The 24,278-nt window shown below is 33.7% G+C and overlaps 4 protein-coding genes and 2 non-coding genes across 7 annotated transcripts; 2 read left to right on the top strand and 4 right to left on the bottom strand.

The window, feature by feature from the left end:
* Nucleotides 1-1,903: 1,903 nt before the first annotated feature.
* Nucleotides 1,904-6,804, top strand: T03G6.3 (Ectonucleotide pyrophosphatase/phosphodiesterase family member 6; the record flags this gene model as incomplete). Its single annotated transcript, NM_076069.8, has 10 exons — nt 1,904-2,042; nt 2,088-2,183; nt 3,409-3,489; nt 3,816-3,925; nt 3,972-4,226; nt 4,487-4,612; nt 4,663-4,728; nt 4,775-4,861; nt 4,910-5,002; nt 6,051-6,804. 10 exons carry the CDS (start codon nt 1,904-1,906, stop codon nt 6,393-6,395), a joined length of 1,398 nt encoding a protein of 465 aa, NP_508470.1. The 3' UTR covers nt 6,396-6,804.
* On the top strand, nt 2,962-3,089 carry T03G6.4. The gene has a single exon (NR_070533.1). It is a non-coding gene; the product is annotated as an Unclassified non-coding RNA T03G6.4 (non-coding RNA).
* T03G6.t1 lies at nt 4,317-4,387 on the bottom strand. The gene has a single exon. It is a non-coding gene; the product is annotated as a tRNA-Gly (tRNA).
* An 899-nt stretch (nt 6,805-7,703) lies between the features above and the next one.
* T03G6.1 (DUF7596 domain-containing protein) lies at nt 7,704-9,402 on the bottom strand. Its single transcript, NM_076068.8, has 8 exons — nt 9,111-9,402; nt 8,732-8,808; nt 8,585-8,680; nt 8,449-8,532; nt 8,243-8,393; nt 8,092-8,195; nt 7,947-8,040; nt 7,704-7,901 (listed from the first exon to the last, which is right to left on the bottom strand). The coding sequence occupies exons 1-8, from the start codon at nt 9,396-9,398 to the stop codon at nt 7,794-7,796; spliced, it is 1,002 nt and encodes a 333-aa protein (NP_508469.2). The 5' UTR covers nt 9,399-9,402; the 3' UTR covers nt 7,704-7,793.
* Nucleotides 9,403-10,897: 1,495 nt separating this feature from the next.
* nhr-40 (Nuclear hormone receptor family member nhr-40) lies at nt 10,898-23,627 on the bottom strand. Of its 2 annotated transcripts, none has more exons than NM_001029702.5 (12): nt 23,521-23,627; nt 16,706-16,824; nt 15,829-15,880; nt 15,717-15,782; nt 14,866-15,080; nt 14,701-14,816; nt 14,147-14,324; nt 13,159-13,249; nt 13,009-13,105; nt 12,812-12,921; nt 12,498-12,649; nt 10,898-11,451 (listed from the first exon to the last, which is right to left on the bottom strand). In NM_001029702.5, the coding sequence occupies exons 1-12, from the start codon at nt 23,531-23,533 to the stop codon at nt 11,356-11,358; spliced, it is 1,305 nt and encodes a 434-aa protein (NP_001024873.1). In that variant the 5' UTR covers nt 23,534-23,627; the 3' UTR covers nt 10,898-11,355. The 2 variants fall into 2 exon arrangements, with proteins under 2 accessions (NP_001024873.1, NP_001362027.1); NM_001374979.2 differs by lacking the exon at nt 23,521-23,627 and adding an exon at nt 18,141-18,222.
* On the bottom strand, nt 23,562-23,591 carry T03G6.7 (uncharacterized protein; the record flags this gene model as incomplete). Its single annotated transcript, NM_001361785.1, has 1 exon — nt 23,562-23,591. One exon carries the CDS (start codon nt 23,589-23,591, stop codon nt 23,562-23,564), a length of 30 nt encoding a protein of 9 aa, NP_001348815.2.
* Nucleotides 23,628-24,278: the final 651 nt, after the last annotated feature.

Below are 24,278 nucleotides of genomic sequence, written 5' to 3'. Positions count from 1 at the left end.
GCTCGAAAATCGACTTTTTTTTTTTTGAAATATCATATTTTATTGCATATTTTGGTAGATTATCTCACATCGTTTCTTCGATTAATTAGACCCGTTGAAAACATTTCAAGGTTTTTTAAGCGTAGAGTAGCACAAGCGGGATATTTCCTTCAAAACTTTTTGTTTGAAGAAATTTGAAAAAATTAGAAAAATCTCAGTTTTTGCCACTTTTATGGTAGTCGCCGATCAGAAAAAAATTTCAATTCAAATTTATATTAATATTCAAATATTCATACATTTACGAAATTCAAACGTGCGACAGTAATTTTTTTTTCTCAAAAAGTGGCAAAAGCCGGGTAATTACTATTTTTAACTGTCAATAAAAATTGCTACTTCACCTTTGATGACGGTTCAAATTTTGAATAATTACTTTAATTTTGCCTGTAATTTGAATTTTCAGCGTCTTTTCTTATTCAACTTTAAACCCTTTATACCGTATTTTAAGTGTTTATGGCCCATTGTTTGAGGTATTGGCTACATGTGTTCAGTTTCTCACTAAAAATGTACTAATAAAAAAATGCTAAAATTTTTGATTTTCATTCCGCATTTTTTCTAAATGGTAATAGGGTAATTTAATTGGAACACTGATGAAAAGCCGAAAAATTGTGTCCTTCTCAAAATCAAAAAAAATCAGAGAATTTCATAAATTAAAATTTCTCAAAAAGTTCTCTCCCCCCTCCGTCATGTCCCACCCTCATTTATCGGAAATCTCAATTGATTACTCCTCATGCGAATCGGCAGCTCACCAAGTCGTTTTTCGTTTTGATCTTCTTCTTCTTCTTTTCCATCTCCTGCTGCTTCTCATCGTCGTACTTGCGTTTGCTTTTTACACTCAGTCATCCGTTGCACACGCGGGCAGACAATCGTCGTCTTCGAATTTGCCATTGACACTTAATGTCAAATTTTTTCAACTGCCATTACCACATATTTTCCAGATAATGTCATGGTTTTCAGGATGCCCCAAAATGTTACTTAAAGCCATTAAGGACTAACCCTGTTGGGTATGGTATTTTAAACGTATATGCCCAAAATGTGTTCAAATAAACACAGTTCGTAATGAAGCTGCTTCAAAAATTTTCCTAAATTTGGCTCGAAATTCCTTTTAAAAAAAGCTAAATTTAGCTAAAATCTCCAATTCTTGTTATTTTTCCGTTATACAGCGGTTGACTTTTTTTTTGAATTATCAATTTTTTGGTATAGTTTGTTGTTTTTTTCTGATATTTTTCAGTTGATTAAAGTGCACTTGAAGCTGACAGGTTACTAATTAATGCCAATTTGGTCACCTATCGGCAAATGTGCCCCAATTAACAAAATAACGTATGATAAACGATCAAAATATGCAAAAAATTACAATTTAAAAAAAAGTTAACTTGGGACTGCTGAGACACGGAAAAGTGGTTAAACTTGGAAATTTTAGCTAGCTAAATTTTGAACCGCCATAAAATCTTTCAAAATTTTTTGAACATTTTCATTACGAAATTTGTTTATTTGAGCACATTTTAGGCAGATACGTTCAAAATAACGAGAACCTCTAGTCAAATTAAGCAACAGAAAAAAACAAGAAAAAATCGTTCGAGAGTCGGAATGTTTTTTTAAAAATTCATGGAGAATAGAACCCTTTCTTTCTTCTTCCGCTTTCCATGTGTGTCTATTTCTTTCTAGGAACCTTTAAAAAACAATCCTTCCCATTTGCTCAAATCGTCATATATTTTTTGAACTCTGGCGTATAACTTTATCTTGTCCCAACTCCCCCATCATCTATCTCTTTTCAAATCTTATGTGTTCCCTTCTTCTTTTTGTTTTTGTTTTCCAACATTTCAGACGTTTTCTTCTGATTTGTTACCATTTATCTGCTCATTTCCAGATGAATCTAGTGTTGATTCTACTTGGGTTGGTATTGGGATCAGCTGCTCGCGATCCAATTGGACAAAACCTAATTGTCATTCTGGCCGATGGTTACGGAGCAACTCTCTTGAACAACACAAAACCAGATGCTACTTTTGGTATGGACACCGGTGATATTCGGATGACAATTATATGTAGTTTAGGTATTCGTCACCTTGCCACAAACGGAGTCCAGGTTGACTACGTAACACCTTCGTTTCCAACTCATACTTGGCCACAATGGATGAGTTTATCAACTGGTGAGAAAACAGTTTTTTTTTCAAATTTTTTCCAACTATTTTAAATTTTTTTGTCTCAAAAATTTGAATATAATTACAGTTTGTTCCGGATTCCAAGACTTAAAGTAGGAAAACCTCTAAACCCGAAAATGTTTGCAAATAAATAATTTTTGTAATGAAACTTTTCAAAAATGTTTCCAACATTTTTTATTGAGGTTCAAAATTTAAAAAAAAGCTAACAATAGCGAAAATCTCCTATTTTGGTATTTTATTTGTGCATATTTCGGTAATTTATCTAACGTTATTTTGTTGATTCAGTTACATATAAGGCATATACGGGACCAAAAATTGAAAAAAAAAATTGGTCACCCTGGCGGCTTCAAAAGTACCTTACCACTAAATTGGAGAATTCAGCTAAAAAATGGCTTACTTTTTTCCAAAATTTTAAACATTTTTAAACAATTTCTGAGAAGATTCACCACAAAATTCGTTTATTTGAGCACATCTTGGGTCTCTATTTCTTGGATGAGTATGATTTCAAACAATACTACAGTTGCATCTATTTGCCAATAATTATTGATTTTTAAAAAATCATATTTTTTGTGCATTTTAAGGTTTCATGCTCATTGTTGAGCACAACTCTTATAGAAAATAATTTTTTTTGGGGAGTTCGAACCATTGTTTATCCACACTTTCTCATGAATCAATCATTATTATGTAAAAGATCGGACCAATGTTCTTTTCAATTTTTACTAATGACTTTTCCCGCTTTTCCACATGTTTGTCGAGCATTCCGTGTTGCGTGGGAAGTCATCTTTCAAAAAGCGACAAAAAAACCAAGCGGGAAGAACAGGCGGCTCCGTAGAGGCCCGGGGCCATGCGATAACGAGCCGTTTGAAGACGTTTTTTGTTACTTTTCAAACTCTCTTGCGGCAATAAAATAATGGGTCGACGTATGAGACAACAAAAAGGACAAAAAGATGTATCTTTTGTTTCTTGGGATTTCTCTTGCCGTCGTCTTCTTGTCTTTCGTAAGATAAATGGTGGCGGGGAACATGGTCCGCGGTGATATATGAAAACAGCGGTTGCGGGGCGGTGATGATTGTGATATGAATATGCAATGTACAACACATGTTGTGACAAGACAACAGTTGTAAGGTGCATCAAATTACAATCAGATATATATGATGTCTCGTTGAGTTGAAAATTAAAAAGTGAACGACAGAAAATGATCAATTTGTTTTAGGACTCTACACCGAAAATCATGGATTCACCGCAGATTATATGTGGGATCGCAAAACAAACTTCACTTTCGAACGAGGAACAGGTGTGTTGAATTCAGGCGGCGCGCGGCAATTGTCAAAATTGCAACGAGATGTAAGGACCGTCCCGTTACGGTTTGATCTACAAAAAATGCGGGAATTTTTCCTCAAAAAATGTAACCTCAGCACGTTCTTAACCATGTGAAACCACTTGAGAAATCTGCCTCTAAATTCCCGCGTCACTAGTAGATCAACGTAGATCAACCCGAAATGGGACGTTCTGACACCACGTGCATTGTCGAAAATTTTGAAAACCGGTCACTGCGGAAAGCCTCTAGGTTGAAATTTTCATTCTGATTTTTTTTAAATTTAAATAATTTTAAACGTTCAGGACCAAATGATACTGAAGACGTGTGGTGGGATGATGCAAAAGCACCCCTCTGGTACACTGCCGGAAAAGCTGGAGTAGACGTTCATTGTTATTGGTTTGCACATTGCCATGTAAATTGAAACATGTTTCTAACTTCATTACACTGAATAATTTCAGAGAGCCTTTTATGACATGGTTGTACAAGTTCCTGAGAAGCGTTGGGCAAACCTTGATGACCAACATCAGACTGATAATTTGAGAGACATCTTCCCAGAGATTGCGAACAGAATCTCAAAATATCAAGTTTACAAGCAACAAATGTTCCTTATTCGATATGCAAACATTGGAAACGCCCAGAAAGAACATGGTCCAGAATCGGACGAAGTTGAACAAGAAGTTGCACGATTTGATCTCTATATCAATGAGCTTCAGGTGGGTTGAAAATTAGAATGGAGGTAATTAAATGTTCTTGAGTAATAGTCTACAAAACGTTACTAAACTTTATCCAAATACCAAAAGAATTGCATCGACCGGGAATCGAACCCGGGCCGCCCGCGTGGCAGGCGAGCATTCTACCACTGAACCACCGATGCTTGTGTACCTCACATACGCACACTAAATACTAGCTAGCAGTCTCGTCGTTTTTTCTCTCCACTCTCTCATCGATATAATTATATGGGCAATATTTGCAGCAACTGCTTGAGGATCGCGGATTGTTCTCTTCAACCAACTTGGTTGTTATGTCTGATCATGGATATACACCACTACAGAAAGAAGAACAATTCTTTATGGAACAATGTCTTCCAGATTATTCTTTGGTAATATTATTCAAAATATAAAATTTTAATATTGAAAAAGTATGTTACAGGTGAAAAAAGTCGTAAATTCACACAGCATGATCATGGTTTTCACGAACCCTGAAGATGAGGGAACTGTGAGTATAGTCATCAAATTTCAATAATATGATCCTCGTTTTACAGGTTCACTACGAGTTCAGCGTGTGCGAAGTGTGGTCACCAATGGGAGACTACGACGAGAACGACACTCCATTCGTGAAGACATACAGAGTAAGAAATAAAATATTGTATATGTAGTATAATGAAAATGTTTTAAAGATGTCTGAATTGCCCGACGATCTTCACTGGAAAAACTCGCGGTTTATGAGTGGTGTTGTACTGATTACAAAGCCAGGAACAAGTGTTGTGACAGTAAGTTGGAACTTAGACAAAATTGTGAGAAAACATGCGTCGGCAACAAGGATGTGCGGCTGGTGGAAAAATTCGGCTGCCAGCTTTCTTCATTTCACAGGCAGAATTTTTCAAATATACGTTGAAAAACGGTCAAAAACAGCCGCACAGCCCTGGTCGGCAACTCTAAGTACCATTTGTCTTTGTCTGGAAAAATAATGGAGTATTTTTATAATTATATTACTAGTAGTTTTTCTGCCTTTTTTCATTCATCAGGGTACATTTTTAGCTTATGGTGCACTGAGAATTCACCTTCTCTGAATTGAACTTCTTTATTTAACTCAATAGAAATATGATTCAACAAAACTAAGATTTAAGCAGATTTAACAAATACTCTTTTCTTGTGACACTTAAAAAATTGGAAGATTTTGAAATTTTCCGTAGAATTATAAACTTTATCTACAACACTATAAAACATTATTTCGAAAAGTGAAAGTAATTAGGTGTATTAGAGGAGTTTGAGAATTTTTATGCCAATGAAAAATTATGTACTTTAAAAATTATTGCAATACTATTATAATTCCCAAAGTCTCCTGAAAATGTAAATCCAGTAAAGAGTGATTTTTGTGGCTTATTTTGAGCTCGAAATTTCTAGTTTCCAATTTTTCGTCCAAAGTAATATGACGTCAGCACGTTCTTAACCATGCGAGATCAGATGAAAACTCTGCCTCTCAACTCTTGTATTTTTTGCAGATCAGCGTAGATCAAGCCGAGATGAGACACTCTAATACCACGTGGTATTTCTGACTTACTTACCTGTTAGGAAATAACCAGTTCTAAGCTTAACGAGGAAAACTTCATATCACGTTTATTTTATATGGAGAAATTTATAATAATTTAATTTAATTTAAAAATGAGTGCTTGTAATACACAGAAACCGAAATTTGTAGAATTATTGATTATTCCAAAAAACATTATGATTCGTTTCCTTGAAAATACTTATCAGTTTAACTTCCCCCAAAACGTGACATTTTTTGTAGTATCAGATTTAGTAATCACACATTTTCAGAAAGAACTTCCAACTGTTCCACACAGCGGTGACCCAACAATTGACGCAAAACAAGCGTCCGGCTGGGAGCCATACCACGACGATATGAAAGGAATCTTTGTTGCTCGGGGACCAGCATTCAGAGAAAACGAACGATTCGGCCCAATCGAAATCGTCGATGTCTATCAGATGCTCTTGAACATTCTGAGTATAGAACCTGCTCACCCACACAATGGAACATGGACAAACGTTGAAAATATGTTGAGTGAAGGATGGGAGAACCGTGGTCCAGTCGATAGCTCGGCTTTTCGGTCATCTGGCACACTTCTGTGCTCTATTTTTGTGCTTTTGCACTTCTTCTTCTAGTTTCTTTTCTCTACTTCTTTTTAAGATATATTAAAGTTATTTGTAAGTGTGTACGAGAGACCAGACCGTTTCTCAACTAACATTTCCCCTTTACCACCTTCCAGTTCTTTCCGTTTCTTATCGTTTTTAGTAATAAGAAATACGCTCAAAAACTGCCTTAGAGTTTGTGTTCGTTTCCCAGCATTTCCACGTCATTTACATAATTGTTCGCTTACCACAGAAGCCCGACTAGTGCAATCTGCAAATCATCTAGATGTCCTGTCGTTCTATAATCCCATCTTTTTTTTTCTTTTTCATCATTCGTCTCAGAATGAGATATTTATATTTTTCCCGGTTATGTAACCTGTTTTTTTAAAATCACATTTCTAATCACAAGTTTTTTTTTGAAATAAACAAATTAAATACACTGAATACCCGAAAAATAACTAGAAAAATAACAAAAAACAAACATAGAAACATGCAATCGCGCTCCATCAAACAAATTTTTTAGCACGAGGTCCAAATTTGAATCGAAGCAAATTGAGATTTTTCAACTTTAGAAAAATCATACCAAATTTTATTCTTTTTTTTTTTAAATTTTCACTATTCTATGATTCAATTTATAATCTCACGTGGAGTCAGAAATAATTTTGCTTTGATCTTCGAAAAGCGCGGGTGAAGAGACGCAGACATCTCATCTGATTTCGTATAGTTAAGAGCGTGCTGACGTCACAATTTTTCTGGAAAAATATTCCCGCATTTTTTGTAGATCAAATTGTATTGAGTTAGCCATACACCATGTGTAGTTATGGCCGCGAGCCACGTTTCCTGTGTAGTGCGGCGCGAAACCCGAAAAGTGTCGGGAGCAAAAAAAGAACCACATCAGATGGAAACCCTGATTACATGATTGTAGCTTTTAGTTCAAGTTAGCAAAAAGCAAGTGAATATACTTAATTTGCTCGCAGTAAACACAAAAGATTAAAGTGTACGCATTTACATGTAAATGTTCAGATTTTTATTGATTTGAACGTTTTTTGAAACGCAAACAAATTAATTGCATACATTGCGTTTCTATTTTCGTATAGACACCTTAGCTTATCATCCCAAAATAACAAAAACAAATTCTTAACGATTCGGATTCAACTCTACACCATACTCAATAATTTATCTAATCCGAGTATCCACAGAAATCATCATTTTGCGCGAGCATACCTGGGACCACCCTGTATACTAATAATAAGCCACCCTGTAAAAAATAAGCCAAAAAGTACTATTCAATTTATTGAAGCTATAATTTGTCAATAAAAAAAATTGCATATTAAACCGTAGTGCTTATTAATTCTTTATATAAAACACATTTGGCTATTCAATAAGAAAAACATAAATAGAATTAAATGAAAAACCGTCGAACCCCAAAAATTAGAATAAATGAAGCCCCATGTTGAAACAGGCGACCTTGTTATACTTGACGGTGCTCACAATGACACGTGTGTTGAGTCTGGTAATTGGAGTTCTGCTTTCAGCAGTCTGAAAAATAAAATATAAACGGTTGAGAGAATTTAGTCGGGTGACCTTCGACAATTGATCCATAGGTTGTCCAGCATCCTTGCGAATGTACATTGTGACTTTAGCGTTCATCTTTGCAGCAGCAGAGGAGAAAAGTGCTCTGAATATCAAGTTTGAAATGAACTCTATACAGTTTTGAAAGTTGTCTCACTTTTGGGTTTTTTCATTTTCTCCGTAGCACTGTAGAATGTTATCATTGGTATTCACAATGTACCCAGTTACCTGTCCATTCTCCTTGGCAATTTTGGCTGATACCTGTATAATGATGGTACATATTTCTCTAAAATCTCTGCTGAACTCACTCCTCCAGTTTTGAGAAGTGCGGTGAGGAACTCTTCTCTATCGTAAATAGAAATTTCCGAATCATAGTCGAGAACTTGGCCCAGCTTTTCAACGTTCACGTCTTCCACGGTGACATCAGAGTTGTCTGATGCGAACGAGAGAAGTTCAAATCTTAAATTTGAAGTTCAAGTTTTAATATATATATATATATATAAATTTTAAGTACCTGTTGACAGTGATGCGCTCGAAAAGATTTTTATCTCCGACGACAAATCCGACAGTGTCTCTCCAGGATGCAAAGTTCGAGTACCTGGAAAATGTTCAGATAGTTGTGAAGTCTGTGCAGAACAAATAAGTCCTACTTCTCAAAATCGACGGTTATGTTTTTTGAAATGTCCATATTGACTAGGCCAACACTGTTGTTGATGAGAATGTCCAACATATGAAGGTGCACAGGCCTGAAAATTTTTGAGGGTGAGCCTGAATTTTTTCGATTTAAAATTGGTTACTTTTCCTCACGGGTTCTGAATGTTTGCTCAAAGTGACACTCTCCGGAATAGTCGATAAGAGGAACACTCTTGGTGATCTGAAATTTACTTAAATCATACATCATTTTATTAAAAGTTGAGGTTTCATGTTCACGGTAATTAGTGTTTATTTTGAGCAATTTCTATAGATACCCTTTTCAATACCAAATTAGTCCAGTTTCAGAAACATTTACAGTGAAAAATCAAAGTTAATGCATTGGCCGAGTTTTAAATTTTTCTAGGCCACGTAGCAAAAACAGCTCTGTGACAATTTTTGCCGTTTTTTAGTTTTTGTTCAAGTAGAAAAAATAAACATCTCCAAACCTGATGGTCCCTATTTCAAACATTTACCAGTGCTTACCTTGTAAACGTAGTTCAATTTGTTCTCAACAGATGCCTGCTCGATCCACACCGTCTTGTCTTGAAACTTCTTATTAATTTCACCAAGCATCACATATGCTTGTCGTTCGTTGCACTTAACAATGGACCCGAATGCAATCGGCTCTTCTCCATCACAAATCGTCACTGTCATTGCATTTGTGTGGCTCATGAATTCGGCATTATTGTTCACTGGCAGAAGGGAGTCTCCGAGAGCTTGATATGGCAGGGTCTTGTTAACGATATCAACAAGAGCGGCGGATTGAAGCATGTTTCTGAAATGGAGAACTGTTTGAAATAAATAAGTGCAACAACTATTTAGAAACGTTGAAATTGAAATATTCAAAGTCGTTTAGGAAGAACTCGGAGAAGTGCGAATGAAATGACCTAGTCGTCGGGATGAGATGTAAGGTGGGCGGTCCTCAGAAGCTACGATTAGATCTTTCGGGGGCCCATATCCGAATGCGATGAAAGCAAAACTTGGGGCCATAGATAGCATCAATCCCAAATTCGTCGTTGTAGCATCTCCTCTATCCATAAAAGGGGTATTCAGGTCAACAGGTGCGATATTCATCTTCATTACGTTCTTAAGTTCCACATCTGAAACGTATGTTTCTAGAAATGTTAAAGGATGCATGTTGTGTAAACACTGAGTAAAGAAGATTTCAAATCGGAGAAAGTTATGGGGTTATTCAAGTAGTGTCGTAAAATTAAAAAGTGTAGAAAAACGACGTCACAACTGTATTAAAATGTATTTTAATTCAGTTATGACGTCATAAATACATTTCGCAATATTACTTGAATAACCCCATCACAGAAAAAAAAATATGTAGAGAACTATGGCACTTTCTTATATTGGGTTTTATATCTACCAATTTTTTCTTCTTTTCATTATGCAAGATAAATACATAGAGACTATTTTCCATTGCCCAACAGTTTTGAACTGATATTTTAAAAGAGGATGAACGGTTCAAACGTTTTTATGCGTATTGACTCGAAATGTGCAAAAGTTAGCGAATTTGGTATTGAAACTACTCAAAATTTTGTAAAAAATTTTTTATGGCAGTTCAAAAATTTGAAAAATCACCCTAACTTCAATCTCGAATTTCGCCTAATTTTTTTCACGTTTGTTATAAATTTTGTTAATTACGGTATATTTAATTCCAATAGATGAACAATGCCAGTAATTTTTGGTTACCTGTAAACTTCAAATATGCCTTAATCAATGAAATAATTTGAAATACCTAAATTTACAAAATGTCCAATAAAATATGATGCTAAAATTTAAATTAGTTTCATTCCAAAAGCTGTGATACTAGAAAATGGGCAAGATTCGAGATTTTAGCTAAAATTTGCGCAAATTTTCAAAAAATTTGAACCGCCATAAAAATAAAAATCTTGAACAATGTTTAAGAAGTTTCAGACCGAAATTTGTTCAATTGGGCAATTTTACGTTTATACGTCATAAATATTCCTAATCGTTACTCTTTTTTAATTTTATTTCACAACAAAAAACCTCTTGGGGGCTGCATGGCTAAAAAAAAATTACGGAAACAAATAAGACGTTGATTATATTTTCGGGTTTCCGTGAAGTAAAAATTAATCTTTCAATCAATAACTGTTCAGAGCGATTCTGATTAAATGTTTCCCATAAGAGCTTTAAAACAGTTTCCACCATACTCGTTTTTATTCCATTTTTTAATAGCATATTTGTATTTTTAGTTGTATCCAGAATAATCCTGAATAAAAAACGACAAAAATGAAAACAAAAAACTTGTAATGTCTTTATCCCAATAAATTTATGGCAAGTCAACAAATAAATGGGGCGGTCTTTTTTCAATAGAAATCTGCTTGAACTAAAAAATAGACTCTCTAGCTTACCCGAATACCAATCGTATTATTCTTCATGCAAACTGGATGGAAGAAAAGAGATATTTGGAAACAGGACTGTAAAACAAAACACTAGGATGACAAAATGAGAAGCACGTGGAACTCCAGAATGAAAAATGAAAATGCATATGGACAAAAATTTGTGACTACATGAGAGAGAAACATACAGTGAAACCGTCTCAACTAGAAAATTCCATTATTATTATTTCAGCTATTTGAGAACTATTCCAATGTAATTTTCTTGAGATCTTTGTTTAAAAACATGGAAATGTAAGAGAATATCGGTATTTCGAGATGTGAATACTTTGCAACAGGGAGGGAGAACAACAATGGAAGATCTACAAGCCAACGATAATGAGCTGATCTATCAAGTCATTGGTTCGATTGAAGATATGATTGAAGTCGAATACACGTTTGATGAATGATGCTGTTTTCTGGAAATAACATAGGGTCATTTATGTTTTTGTGTGAATATAAATTTTTTACACTTATATGTATATCTATTTTTTAGAAAAAAATATAATTTTTGTAATAAAAATTTTTGGAAAAAGTGGCACTTTACCAAACTTTGATTGAAAATCTTTGGAGTATTCTTTCCTTTTAATACTAGGCCATGTTTGGTCATAAGAACGGTACTCCGCAACCCCAGAGGTAAAATTGAAAATTGCCGGAATTTTTTTTCGGACATTTTTGTGTATTTTTTCAGTTATCTCAGATTAAATATTTAATGTGTATTTTCAGGAAAAAGCAAATATTTGTCTACATCCTTAAATATGGTGTTGATGAATTTTTTATTGCTTTATGAGACTTAAAATAGTTTGACCACACCGAATTTCGTAATAAAACTTCTTGAAAATATCTCAAAAAAATTATGACGGCTCAAAAAATGGACTAAAATTAGAAATTAGTTGAAAATTTAAATTTGAGTGACTTGACAATGTCGCAGCGGCTGGAAACAATTAAAAAAACGTTTTTTAAACCGTCAAATTTTGAGCATAATAGTTAAATATTCTGCGTTTTCAGCTCGATTTAGGTTTTTTAAAGTCGATGGACGAAGAGATTAAAAAAAAAATTACCAAATCTCTTTGTCCATCAACTTCAAAATACCTGAATCAAGTTGAATTTGACGGTGATTAAAGTTTTTTTTCAAGAACTTTCATTATGAAATTCGGTGTTTTCAGACAATTTTGAGTGTAATAAAGCAATAAAAAATTGGACTACACCACCTTTAATGTTTAATAAATATCTTGAGATTAGATGCCGCACTAGATAATTTTGAAAAATTGCTGGTCTGCAACCATGAGCGCTATAAATCAAAATTATGTGCTAAAATTATGAGTTCAGCAGTTTTGTGTTTTGCATAGTTTTATATCAATAAAATCCAACTTTTAATCTGTGTGAGTTTGACATTTCTGGTTACAAAAAATTTTAAGAAAAAAATAATTCCTTCCAAATAGTTGAAACCCCTGAAACAACTCACACTCAACGTTGCTGACATCATCAGCAGATTGGAGAAAATTGTTTGAGCTTCTTTTCCTCGTTCCGTTGACAGATAGCTGAACAATTGAGTCAGCAAACGCATCCTCTCATTCTCAATCGTCTTTTTTCCAAGTGAGGATAGTCCATCAGCATCTAAATGATTTATATTTGAACTTGATGATCTTGCTAGAAAAATCTCGTGGAAAGACTACAACGTATTTTGCGAGACTTGTTTTCACAATTTAAAAAATTGCAACATGAGAAAATGAGAAAAGAAGATTTTTGAATGACGTCAAACCCCCCATTTAATCCTACCTGGATTATGGAAGAGCAGCATCTTGTAAAGCACAAATGTTGATTCTTTGATCTTGAGCTGCCTCATCATTTTGTAGCACCCGTCAATTAGCATCGTGTGCATCTCTTCCCTGAAAAGAGAGCCCTTGCCAAGTAGGAAGAATAAATCGGAGAAAAGCGCGAGAAAAAGCAGAATCTGAGGAGATTGGTTGGCTTACCAAGTATTCGCTGGCTTATTGCCCTTTTCGATAAATGAGCCATCTGGATAATTGAGCCGTTCTGGAATTGGTTTAGGCGTACAATCCGGTTCGAGTTCTGAAAGTTTGAAAACATGTTTTTCAGAATTGTTGCATGTTTCAGAAACTCACTTATCACAATATCACATTCAAATTCGTTTCTCGTGTAGAATGCTAGTTGAATCAATGGAAATATTGGTGCGAAAGCTTTCATCAGGGCAAGCTGGAATTAAAGATAAAGTTAATCACTAAAAAAGTGGAAATTTCTTAAAATTTTCTTTAAATTTCTGCCAATCCTTTTGGCGTCAAGATTGAATAGTTTTCTATTATTTATTGGAATTGCACGAATTTTCAGAACTAATTTTTCAGATGAAAATCCCAGAGTTTGCGGGTATTTTGCTTAAATAGACTAAAATTGGTTCAACACAACCGAATTCCATAATGAGACTTTTCAAAATATTTCTAAAAAATAAAGCCAAATTTAGCCTGAAATTTCACCAGATTTTCTTCGTCGCAACAGCCCGAATTTAGTTTTATCTTCTCTAAAATAATAAACCTTTTAATGCATACTTTGGTAGTTTATCTCGCGTCAATTTGTTAACACATTTCAAGCCGATAGGCTCAAGGTCTATTAAAAAACTATCTACAAACTCTATCCCCTATTTAAATTACAGGTGGTAAGTTACTATTAATATTCGACGTCAAAATGTCTATAAAAGATGGTCTACGATCTGTGAGGAAATTATGAAAAATCATTCCAATGGTGCTAAAATGACTAAAATTCCAAATTGAACTTTTCAAACAATTTTGGAAATTTTGACATTTTTCCATTTCGAGCCAAAAGGTGATGAAAACATTTTTTTAATCTGAAGCACTGTCGCATGTTCGAACCTCTACATTATTGAAATATAACTATTTTAAACATAATTATAACATGAAACCGGAATGAAAATTTTTTTTAGTGATACCTGGGTTTTCACCACTTTTTGAATTTCTTCGGAATTGAAAATTTCCTCCACGTTTTTTTATGGTTAAATGCTATTTTTTTGGCAATTTTAGAGCTATCCCCACGAACTCAAAAGATAAATTTAAAAGATTGTATTAAATAATTTTAGCATACCTTGTCGTTGAGTAGTAACCTTTCCATAATCGGTAAGCACTTGCCCCATTCGAGCATTAACGACAAATCTCGCACAAACCATTCCCTCAGCTTCTCCACAGAACACTCGAATGGTTCAATTGTGCCCTCGTTTTCATGTGTGTTTTCTGCCATATATGTGATGTCATCCAGTAAGCAGCTGAAAAATAAAAAGCTACATGCATTTGAAAATTTTTTATGATGAGATCTTCGTTTTTCTTCCTTTTTTCTCTCTTCTTTTTCGTTTGCAACCACCCTCGGTTTGAACTTTTTCCTTTTCTTGCCTTGTTGCGCCTTTTCTTAACACATATCCTAGTTTGGGGAGGGGGGGGGGGGGCTGTTGCACATTCTAAGAATTCCTAACGACCCAGCCAGATCTCTTCTTTTGAAAGAAAATGGAAACCAACAAAAGTACACTGGTCATAAAAAATGGAAAAAATAGAAGAGGCAAGGGAAAAATATAACGTGGGTTTTTTTGTTCAAGAATTCATATAAAAGCTGAGTGTAAAAACTAAAAAAAAACAACTGGGCTATACCTGGAGTACATGCAAGATGTGGCAGACACTTGAGATTCGAAGCGATATGAGTTCCTAAGTGACTTCACTCTTGACTCTAACCGTAATAAATCTTCGATAACAGCTTTTACATCGTTCTGAAATTTTGTTTTTACAAAGTGATGCACGAACAATGATGATATATACCTGTGCTTCGGGATCATAAGAATGATGATCGTTTTCTAAAATGTTGATCATAGTGCTAGATGATGGAGTAGATGTGTTGATATATGTGTCAGATGCGATACTTTGGGGGCTTCCAATATCCTCTTTTATTACCATTTCTTTTAACCGTTTTTCTTCTTCCCGTTTCTTTTTGAGAGCTTTCGTATATCGGATTTTGTCTCGATCATGTTGGATCGCTGAAAAAAAAATGTAATAGGTTAAACTGTGGAGTTGTGCTAGCGTACCAAATATCATAATGAAGCTTTTCAAAAAAATTTTGGAATTTTTTTATTTTCTGTCAAAAATTGCCTGTGTTTTTTTTTTCATTTACCACTCATAATTTTGGAAGTCAACCAAAAAAAAATTTTCCACGATTTTTTACTTTAATTTTGTTTTAATTATTTGTGTTGAAACATTGTAGGGCTCAAAATGTGCGGCATAGCTGAACATTTTTCAGATAATCAATTCTCAGAAAATGCTGGATTAGTTTCAGAATAAAAAAAATATGAATAGAACTTATCTGTTCTTGTATTCCTTTCCAATAGGTAGCAAACATCATTTCACATTTCTTTCAAATTTTTTCTATTTTTTTGCAATGCATTCCATCAGTTCAACTGACCAAAAAATCGACAACCGCGCCCCGAGAAAAAATTTAATTTATTTTCCAATTTTCCACCAAAAAACTAGGACATTACTTAATTCTATACGTATTTTAATTTGAAAAAAAGTTATATGAGAACGTTAATTTTGTTTGGCAATGGCAATATTTATATCTATAGAGTTTTGTGTTTTTTCTGAAACCTATAAAACTTTTTTTGTAATAAAAAACGTACCCTTGGGATCCATTCCCATATCGAAGCATTTTTTCAGCCGACAACTTCTGCAGACGCATCGAACCGCTGAAATACGTTTAATAAAATCAAAATTGAGAGGGATCCCACTCACATTTTCCCACTACGCAATCTCCAGAAAATTGACACGTAAACGTTTGTTTGTTCTGAAAATGCAACTCATTTTAGTCAAATTTTCATTCAATTATTCAGAGAAATAATTTAGAAATGTTTCGTTTTGTTCCCAGCTTTTTAAATTTCAAACCCAGTCATCCAATTCACCCAATCGTCTTCAGTTTCAGGCTTCCGTGTCTGAATGATAGACGGACCCCTTCTGGCAAATTTGATACATTTGGAGCGGAACAATGCGTTTTTCTTGCGCTTCGTCGACTTCTTTCCGTTTTTTTTTTGTCTTTCTCTATTCCTTGTTACGCAGAGCTCGCCGCCTTTTCCCCCCGAAACATCTTTTGAGCAAATAGAAATTGAGAGCACTAAAAAATTGCACGTGAGCTAAAAAGGACGTTTAAGAAAGAAACGTTGAAAGAGATAGAAGAAAAAGGAGAACTTAGTCTCTCAAGCAGGAACTCTTTTCGCCGTATATGTCATGTAAAGTCACGCTATTCATGTTCATATTTTTTCGATCTCCCCCAAGAACTTTCAGGGTAAATTGGCCCAAAGCCTGAACCAAAACACGCCGGCACATGCCAAATGATGAACGATGCACTTGAGTGATTTATGAAAAGCGCCCAATTGCGGATGGAAAAGCCTACTTGTGCATTAACTTGAGGAGACGTGTGCGCTTCTTTTTTTTTTTTTTTTTGAAAAAAAAGAAAAGAAATAAGGAAAAAAGCCCTCTCACTATGCTTGATTTTCAGGATGAATGCCCTAGCTCTCGCTCGTTAATCTTGGCCAATTCCAGTGGCGTAGAAAATGGAACACTTCCCCATTTTTCCAGATCAGATTGAAAAAAAGCAAAAAAAAAATCGACTCACTACGAGGGCACGTCGGAAGAATGTCTTGCAGCCGTTGCAGCTTGCCACCGAATAATGAATACCGCTCGCAAAATCGCTGCATACCACGCAAAGTGTTCCTTCCGGGATTTTTTCCCTTTCTGAAATATGAGAGACTGAGAGTTCGAAATCAATAGATTCATAAAGTTTAAATTTTATGGAAATTGCTTTAAAACATGCTTATCGTAATACAATCATCAAATATCATAGTAAATAAATTCAAAAAAAAAATTCTAAATTTGATATCGTTTTTTGAAAATTGGAAAAATCTCAATTTTTGGCATTTTTTCGAAAGTCGTCAAAAATTCCTTCCAGTTTTATAGAATATTCAAACATTGTATAATTTTTCCAAAAAGTGAATTTAAAAATATTTTTTTAAACGTTTTACTATGATATTTGTTTTTTTTTGGTACCATAAAAGTAGTTTTTTAGCAATTTCCCCATTGGCGCCACTCTACCTTTAACTAAAAATTCAAAAAATTGGCCGTTGTAGTTTTATGCGTACTTGTACATTATAATACTCTCATTTTAAAATCAACTTAAATTTTCATATTTGAACGTGATCTATTGTTTTTAGCTAAAAAATAAGTAAAAAATTAATCTACACTAAACTGCTTATTTCATTATGGTAATCCAACTTTTTTGATCTGAAATTGATATAGAAATGTAGAAAAAGATTTATTCCATCTGAAAATAATATTCATTTTTGTTGACAAAATTGCAAAAACTTTTCAAATAGTGCCCGAAAGTTGCCATTTGCCGAAAAACATTAAACGGTACTTTTAGCAACGGAAGGCAACTTTCAATCATTATTTGAGGTGTTTTTTCTCAATTTCAAACAAAATTAATTATTATTTTCAAATGGAATATTTACACATTTTTGAATTAACATTAAATTAGAAAAAAAAGGCATGCATTTTTGTACGTTTGTCTAAAAAATTTGCGCACCGCGTACCATTTTTTGGCCTATTACAGTAGCTCTTTTGGCCTATTACAGTTGCTCTTTTTTCGATAGCTAGAATTCAAGATTTTTTTGTTCTGTTCTCATTTGCTCTCATTCCCCCCCCCCCCCATTATTTTTCCATATCCGCCGTAACAACTAGCCATTAACTAGAAAAATCTTGTTAATACAAAAAAGGAACAGAAATGCCTCACAATTTTTTTCTTCATTCTCGTTTTCTAGTTGTTGATGAATAATATTATGGCTGACCGTCTCTGTCCATATTAATAATTTTCAAGAAGGGAGTTTTTTCTTGGTTTCAAAAAAAAGAAGAAGAACTCTACATTATTAACAAGTTGGACATTTGGGTCTTATCATTAGTTAGCCATTTATTGTGTTTTTCTGATTGTCTGGATTGACTTGTTTTTACAGAAAAGAAATGAAAGAAAAAACTAAGATCACATTAACCCTACTCACTTTTGTTTTTGATTGACGGTAGCTCGTGGTACATAATCATTGACACGGGAGGGACAAGCATGATCGATACCGTACCGTATCTCTAAAATTATTTAGACTACAGCAAAAAAAGTTCAAAGGACTTTAAGAAAGGGCAAGTAGACATCAAAAAAAACACGGAAAGCTTGAGAACAGAAGAAGAAGAAGGAAAAAAAAAGAGAAGAAAATTTGGATGGACCGGAAGGCCCAAGAAAGGGGTGTGAGAGCAAAGAGTTGGAGGAAGTAGAAAAAAGTGAAGAAAAAAAGAAAATGGGGAGTTCGGGTTCGGGGAAGAGAGGTGAGAGAGAGTAGTAGAGAATGGCAGATGAAACTCAACACAACTGGGTCTTGGAGAGAAAGAAACGAGTGATAGAGAGTTGAAGAAACGGGAATGCATTGGGCTCTTGGGCCTCGACGAACCAGCTACTTTGTGTGTATGTGTATGTGTGAGACTAGAAAGAGAGAAAAAGAGAGAGTGAGAGATTGGGTGTGCGTGTATGTGTCTTTTACGTTTCCTGCCCAGAAAAGGGGCGGAGTCGGCGAGTCCGTCCAAGAAGACGGGAGAAAGAGAAACGGGGGGAAAATTGGCGGCGCCCTCTCGGCACGTAGGCCAGCCCAAATTGCCAGAGCGCTAGGCGCAAAAAAGTTCTGCAAAAATGGAGAGTCTCGAGAAAACGGGGGGCAACGACTAACATCGCGGTGTGGAATCGAACTACTTTCGAATGTTTGAGTGTTGTGTCGTTCTTTTCTTTTCTTTTCTTTTCATTTTTTGTTGTTCTGTTTCGGTTAGAAAACTATCTGCCGCGCGCGCGAACGGAACGAAGAAAGATGGAATGTCCAATTTATGGGTGGGGACACTGATAGCAGCGACATATTGAAGAACTGTAGGTGTTCAAAGATTGACAAAAGAAGTGGAGGTCGTTGAAATTGTGTGGAACATTTCGGAATGACGAATTACTGACACTGACAGTAAGAGTGAAACTTTTGTGAAACACTGGAAAGGGTTAAACTTTGATTAATTTTTTCTGACATACAGCTAGCGTTTGGCAATGCTCGAAATTCTTCAAAACGTGCACATTTTTTGGAAAATTGGAAATGTATAAAAAAACTGGCTTACTAAAAAGTAAAGATTTAATTTAAAACAAAATACATAAACTGAAAAAGTGAATGAATCAAAAACTAGGATTTAAATTTTTCAGACTTTTCAAATTTAGACTCAAAATTAGGCAAAAATTAATTTTAAATTGGAAATATTTTTTGAAGACAAAAGAATACTTCCTGGATAGTGACTGAAAAATTGGAAAGTTCTAATCAATTTTTGAATATTTTGTTATAATATTTGATCATATTTAGAACGAATCCCCACAGAATATAATTTTTTGAAAAGTGACAATTACTCATTTTTTGTTACTCATATATTTTTTCTCTACAAATTTTATATTTTTATATATCCTAAAAATTGTAGGGTTTTATGCTACAAATTTTCTCAAAACGTTCAAACCATTCAAAAGTTACATTCAATATTCTAGTGCTAATGTGTGCCGTTTCGTGTTTTTCAACAATAGACCTTGAATTTCTCATTACCTTTCTCTGTTATTATAAGAAATTATGAATTTTCAGAAGAAAAAATAATTAATTTGCCAAAAAAAAAATGCAGAAATCAGAAAGTTCGTACAGAGAGGAAAGCACAAAGTTTGAAACTAAAGAGCCAAAAAAAAGTGAAAAATGCTCTGCGCAAGCTCACAAAGTTTCCATGGCGCTATGTCTGCATTATATTTTTGAGAATAGAGAATTAAACTTTTGAACAAAGTTTTTTTTTGTAAAAAAAATAGAATGAAAAAACTGTTTCCCACAAATTTTCTCATCATTGTTTGATCTAAAATTCTGCAAACAAAAAACCTTTGGTCAAACTGAACCTACAGAAAGAAAAGCAGGAAGAAAGAAAAACCAACAACGAAGAAAAAAACTTGACTCCGTGGGGAAAAATAGACTATACTTGTATGTGGAAGTGATGGGAAATGAGAAAGAGAGAAATATTCCAGGAACTTCCTTCCAGCCACCCCAAGTGAAGCCGTCATATTCAGAAAAAAAAAGAAAAAAAATATTTAGAGAAGAGGGAAAATGGAGAAATTTCTCAAATTATTCAATCTAGGCATAGTTTAAATTTAAAATAAAAATTTATTTGCCGTTTGAATGTAAAAATTGTTGAAAAACACATACACATTTCAAAGAAAAACTTCCTCGGAATCTTGTTTTACTGAAAATGTGATCTTGGTTCTAGACGTTCTAGACGGAAAACGAAAATTTTATTTTATTTTTCTCCTATTTTCAGAATTAATTTACACTTGAAAAAAAGCTACTGAAAAAAGCTACTGAAAAAAGAACGCGTTTCTGACTTTGAATATATATATATTTATAGTTTACGTTTGAATTTAAATCGAAACAAACTCGCAAAGAGTCATTACATATCACAAGTGTTTGGAGGTGTTGAAAAAAGTACCAGACACATGCGAACGAGATTAATCTGGATTTGAGATGATGAATTTTAGCATATGACTAAGTAAAAAAAGAAACAAGGGATTCAATACAAGGACGTGACTTTCTTAATTTTTATTCAGCTTTAGCAGCGTCAAAGAGTCACTTGAATGACGAGACAGAAAATTTTTTGGGGGGAGGGAGCGTGAATATGAGTAATTCTGAGAAAATGCAATGATAATCTAGTATTCATATCCGCATTAGATATTTCTGTCAATTCTGCCAATGTTTTTGATACTAATGTCTCTCAAAACTACATGAAAGTTAATTGCCGAAAAATCCGAATAATTATTGATTTTTTGCAATTCTTGACGCATTTGAAAACTAAAACATGTGATATTATCGAAAAAATACGATCACAAATTTTTCTCATAATTTATTTTTGATCTACCTTGTTGACTAGGCTCCTCCCCTTCTTTCGACGGGACAGCCACAACAAAAATAATAATGGAAACAAGATAAAGGGCGGAGTCAAGCTCCGAAGGTAGATCAAAAATAAATTATGAGAAAAATTTGCGATCGTTTTTTTTTCGATAATATTTTTTAGATCAATCATAAAATTTTGTATAGCTGGACATTAATTTGATTTTAAAAGTGAAAATTCACATGTTACAAGTCAAAACGCCCAAATTTCATAATAAAACACTAAAATTTTTTTGGATTTTTTAATGTTTCCAGTGAAATGCTTGCCATATTGCCAATTTTTTGAAAAAGAAATACCACATATTTTACCCAATAGAATGTTTAACACAATTAATTAAATTGAAATTCGAAATTGAAGTATAAAAATCGAAGTATAAAACAATTTTTTTGGTCGACTTCCAATATCATAAGTTGCGAAAATTGTGTAATGGTCACTTTTTGACAGTATATAAAAAATTCCAAATTTTTTTTGACAAGTTTAACTATGATATTTGGTCATTTGAGCACTATAGGAGTCGTTCTAAACATTTCCCCTACTGGCACCTTTTATAGAAATATCGAAAATAATTGCTCCGCACTCTTGATATTATCTACTCTGAAACGTGTATGTGCTAGTTCAATTTTTTATTGAAAACTAAACAAAAACATTCATAGCACTAATTGATTGAATTTAAATAAGGTGCTCATAAACTTAGACTATGAAACAGCAACGTTTCAAGTCGCAAAAGAGCAAGGGCCAAATGAAAGCACAAAAATGTCGCTCAAGTTCAAGCAGGTGAAAACAGCTGACGTGACGTTTCACTTCGACAGAGCCGAAATTTATTTGAAGAGTTAGTGAAAAAGTGAAGAGAATCCTTGTCCGAAAGAAAACTCAAGAAACAGGTGGCACTTTTCATTCGAGAGTAAAAGAGCTTCTCACAACAACATGACTTTCAAAAAAAAAAGAAAGAAGAAAAAAGATCGAAAAAAGGACTCAGCTGCTAGTTTTCTTCCTTCCTTCTACATTTTTCTTTCCCAAAGCAAGGAAGATCCTCCAAAAAAGAAGAATAGAGCAAAGTGAGGGACTAAACATTTGTCTGCCTTTAGTTTACGAAGACGTGAGTAGTCGAAAAGAGGAAAGATTGCAATGAACTTTTGTCTCTGTGTTTTGTTTCAACGAATGTATGTTTATTCTTTCAAACGATTTCAATGATGTGGACATAAAAGACGACTGATTTCTGAAGAATTTTCGAGGCAAAAAGGAAAAGGGGAGAAAGATAGATCGGAAGTCAGTTTTAACGTGAGGCAGTTTTTTCGATTCGGTTTACTGGCGCTCTCCATAAAACATGATGTGGTGAACTAATGATTTCCGATTGAAAGTCTCAAAAGTAGTTGTGATCTTAGGCATTGATCTTAGTTATAGGAAAGTTGTTTTGTCGAACTGATTGTGATGCAATTTATTTTAATGGTGGACTAGGGCCAATGGGGAAATGACCAAGTAAGAAAATTCAAAATTTTATACAATACAATTTTTTGAAAATTGGGAAAGTCTCATTTTTTGCCACTTTTTTGGAAGCCGTCGATCAAAGAAAAAAAATGTTCCGCTTAGAATTTTATGGCCTATTTATGTTTCAATATTGTTATTCAACCACTGTAGGAAATCAATTTTGTTTAATTATATTGATAATAGTCCTACATAACCAACTATGTATAAGGATGAAAAATACCAAAAGTGTTTTATTTATTAGTTTTTTTTTAATTTCCGGTAAAATTGCTCATCAATTATCAACTGTTTTGAAATTTGAAATTTTTTAGTAATGTCGAGATTTGTTGCTGGTTTGGACCCCTGTAATGTAAAGATTTGGAAAAAAATTGTGGAAAAATACACTATCTTGTCGACTTAAGTTAATAATAGGCGAAAGTAAGTTTTAATGTGAGAAAAACTTTTTTTTAACTTTTGAAAAGTTTTTAATATAATATTTTCTCATTTTTGCATAACATAAATAGTGTCGGAATTGTAAACTCGGAATTTTTTCATCTATTTCAGTACTACTTTACAGAAAATATTTCAAGTCAGTTAAAGTATTAAATGTTCTTTATTAATTACTTACTGTTAATCACTAATAATCTTGTAAATTCAAAAAAAGTTCAAAAAGTGTGTGAGACCGTCCTCTTTTTACAGTTTTAATATACTTTCGTACACACTTTTATCTTATTTAAAGAAGTAGCTTGAGTGGTTTACATAACTGATTGAAGTTCATTTTTAATTATTAACTGGAAACTATGAAACATTTGAAAATGTTTTAGGTAGCTCTCATGAATTTAAATTTTAAAAATTCGGTTTTTTGTATTTGTTACAGAGACAAAAACCACAATTTTTTATGTTCTACAAATTCCAGAAATGTTTTAAACGGGCCCAACTCACTGTTATTCGGCATTTTTCACTATCTCGAGAAGTCTCGTCATTCACAATTGCCACATAATCCTATACATCAGCGGGGGTACGAAAACGCGAATCCAGCAGAACCAATTCTGCAAGAATACGTTTTTTTAAAATAGCAAACAATGTAGATGAGCGAGAAAGAAAATTTTAACAGTTTTGGTTTTTAAGTTCAAAAAGAAAATGATTAGGTGATGTTAATAAACGGAAAAAATTTATGAAAAGGTTAGTATTTAGAAATAAAAATTCTAGAAAAGTTCACAGAGCTAGGGAAAAAGTGTCAAAAACAATTTCTAAAATTTTTTTTGTCTATAGTTCAATTTCCAAAATCTGAAAAAAAAGACATTTCAACTAATTTTCAGGCTTTTAAGTGTTACTTCCGTTTCTATAAAAACTGTTGCATTTCAATTTCCTAATCCAGGGGATATAAACTCAATTACAACGTCATCTCCAGACATATGAAAGTTGTCTAGATAACCGGAAATAGAACACAATTGATTGTATTTTGTATTAGTTTTGATACATTACTCATGACACCGACTGAGTATTGCAAGTAATGAATAAATTTTGGTTACAGATAAACAAATTTTGAACAAATAAAAAGGAAAGTGCAAGCATGGACTTTATTGTGTTTGGAGAATTCATTATAACAAAAAGATAGAAAGCGCATTATGAATATTGAAATTTTAAAGTAAAATGTTTTTATTGTTTATATTATTATTACTATTATTATCAATTTGCCT

Source organism: Caenorhabditis elegans, chromosome X, assembly GCF_000002985.6.
Source record: "Caenorhabditis elegans chromosome X".
Taxonomy (NCBI): Eukaryota; Metazoa; Nematoda; class Chromadorea; order Rhabditida; family Rhabditidae; genus Caenorhabditis; species Caenorhabditis elegans.
Note: the sequence above shows the minus strand (reverse complement) of the source record. Positions and strands in the feature narration are given on the sequence as shown.

Excerpts from the sequence above, each read along its gene's own strand:
- T03G6.1 (NM_076068.8), bottom strand. The coding sequence starts at position 9,398 with ATGCTTCAATCCGCCGCTCTTGTTGATATCGTTAACAAGACCCTGCCA. Across the intron at positions 8,394-8,448 it reads GAGCGCATCACTGTCAACAG|ATTTGAACTTCTCTCGTTCG; the intron begins GTACTTAAAATT and ends TTCAAATTTAAG. Across the intron at positions 8,041-8,091 it reads GAAAATGAAAAAACCCAAAA|AGCACTTTTCTCCTCTGCTG; the intron begins GTGAGACAACTT and ends CTTGATATTCAG.
- nhr-40 (NM_001374979.2), bottom strand. The coding sequence starts at position 18,201 with ATGCTTGTCCCTCCCGTGTCAATGATTATGTACCACGAGCTACCGTCA. Across the intron at positions 15,081-15,716 it reads TATGGGAATGGATCCCAAGG|CGATCCAACATGATCGAGAC; the intron begins GTACGTTTTTTA and ends TTTTTTTTTCAG. Across the intron at positions 12,922-13,008 it reads AATAAGCCAGCGAATACTTG|GGAAGAGATGCACACGATGC; the intron begins GTAAGCCAACCA and ends CTCTCTTTTCAG.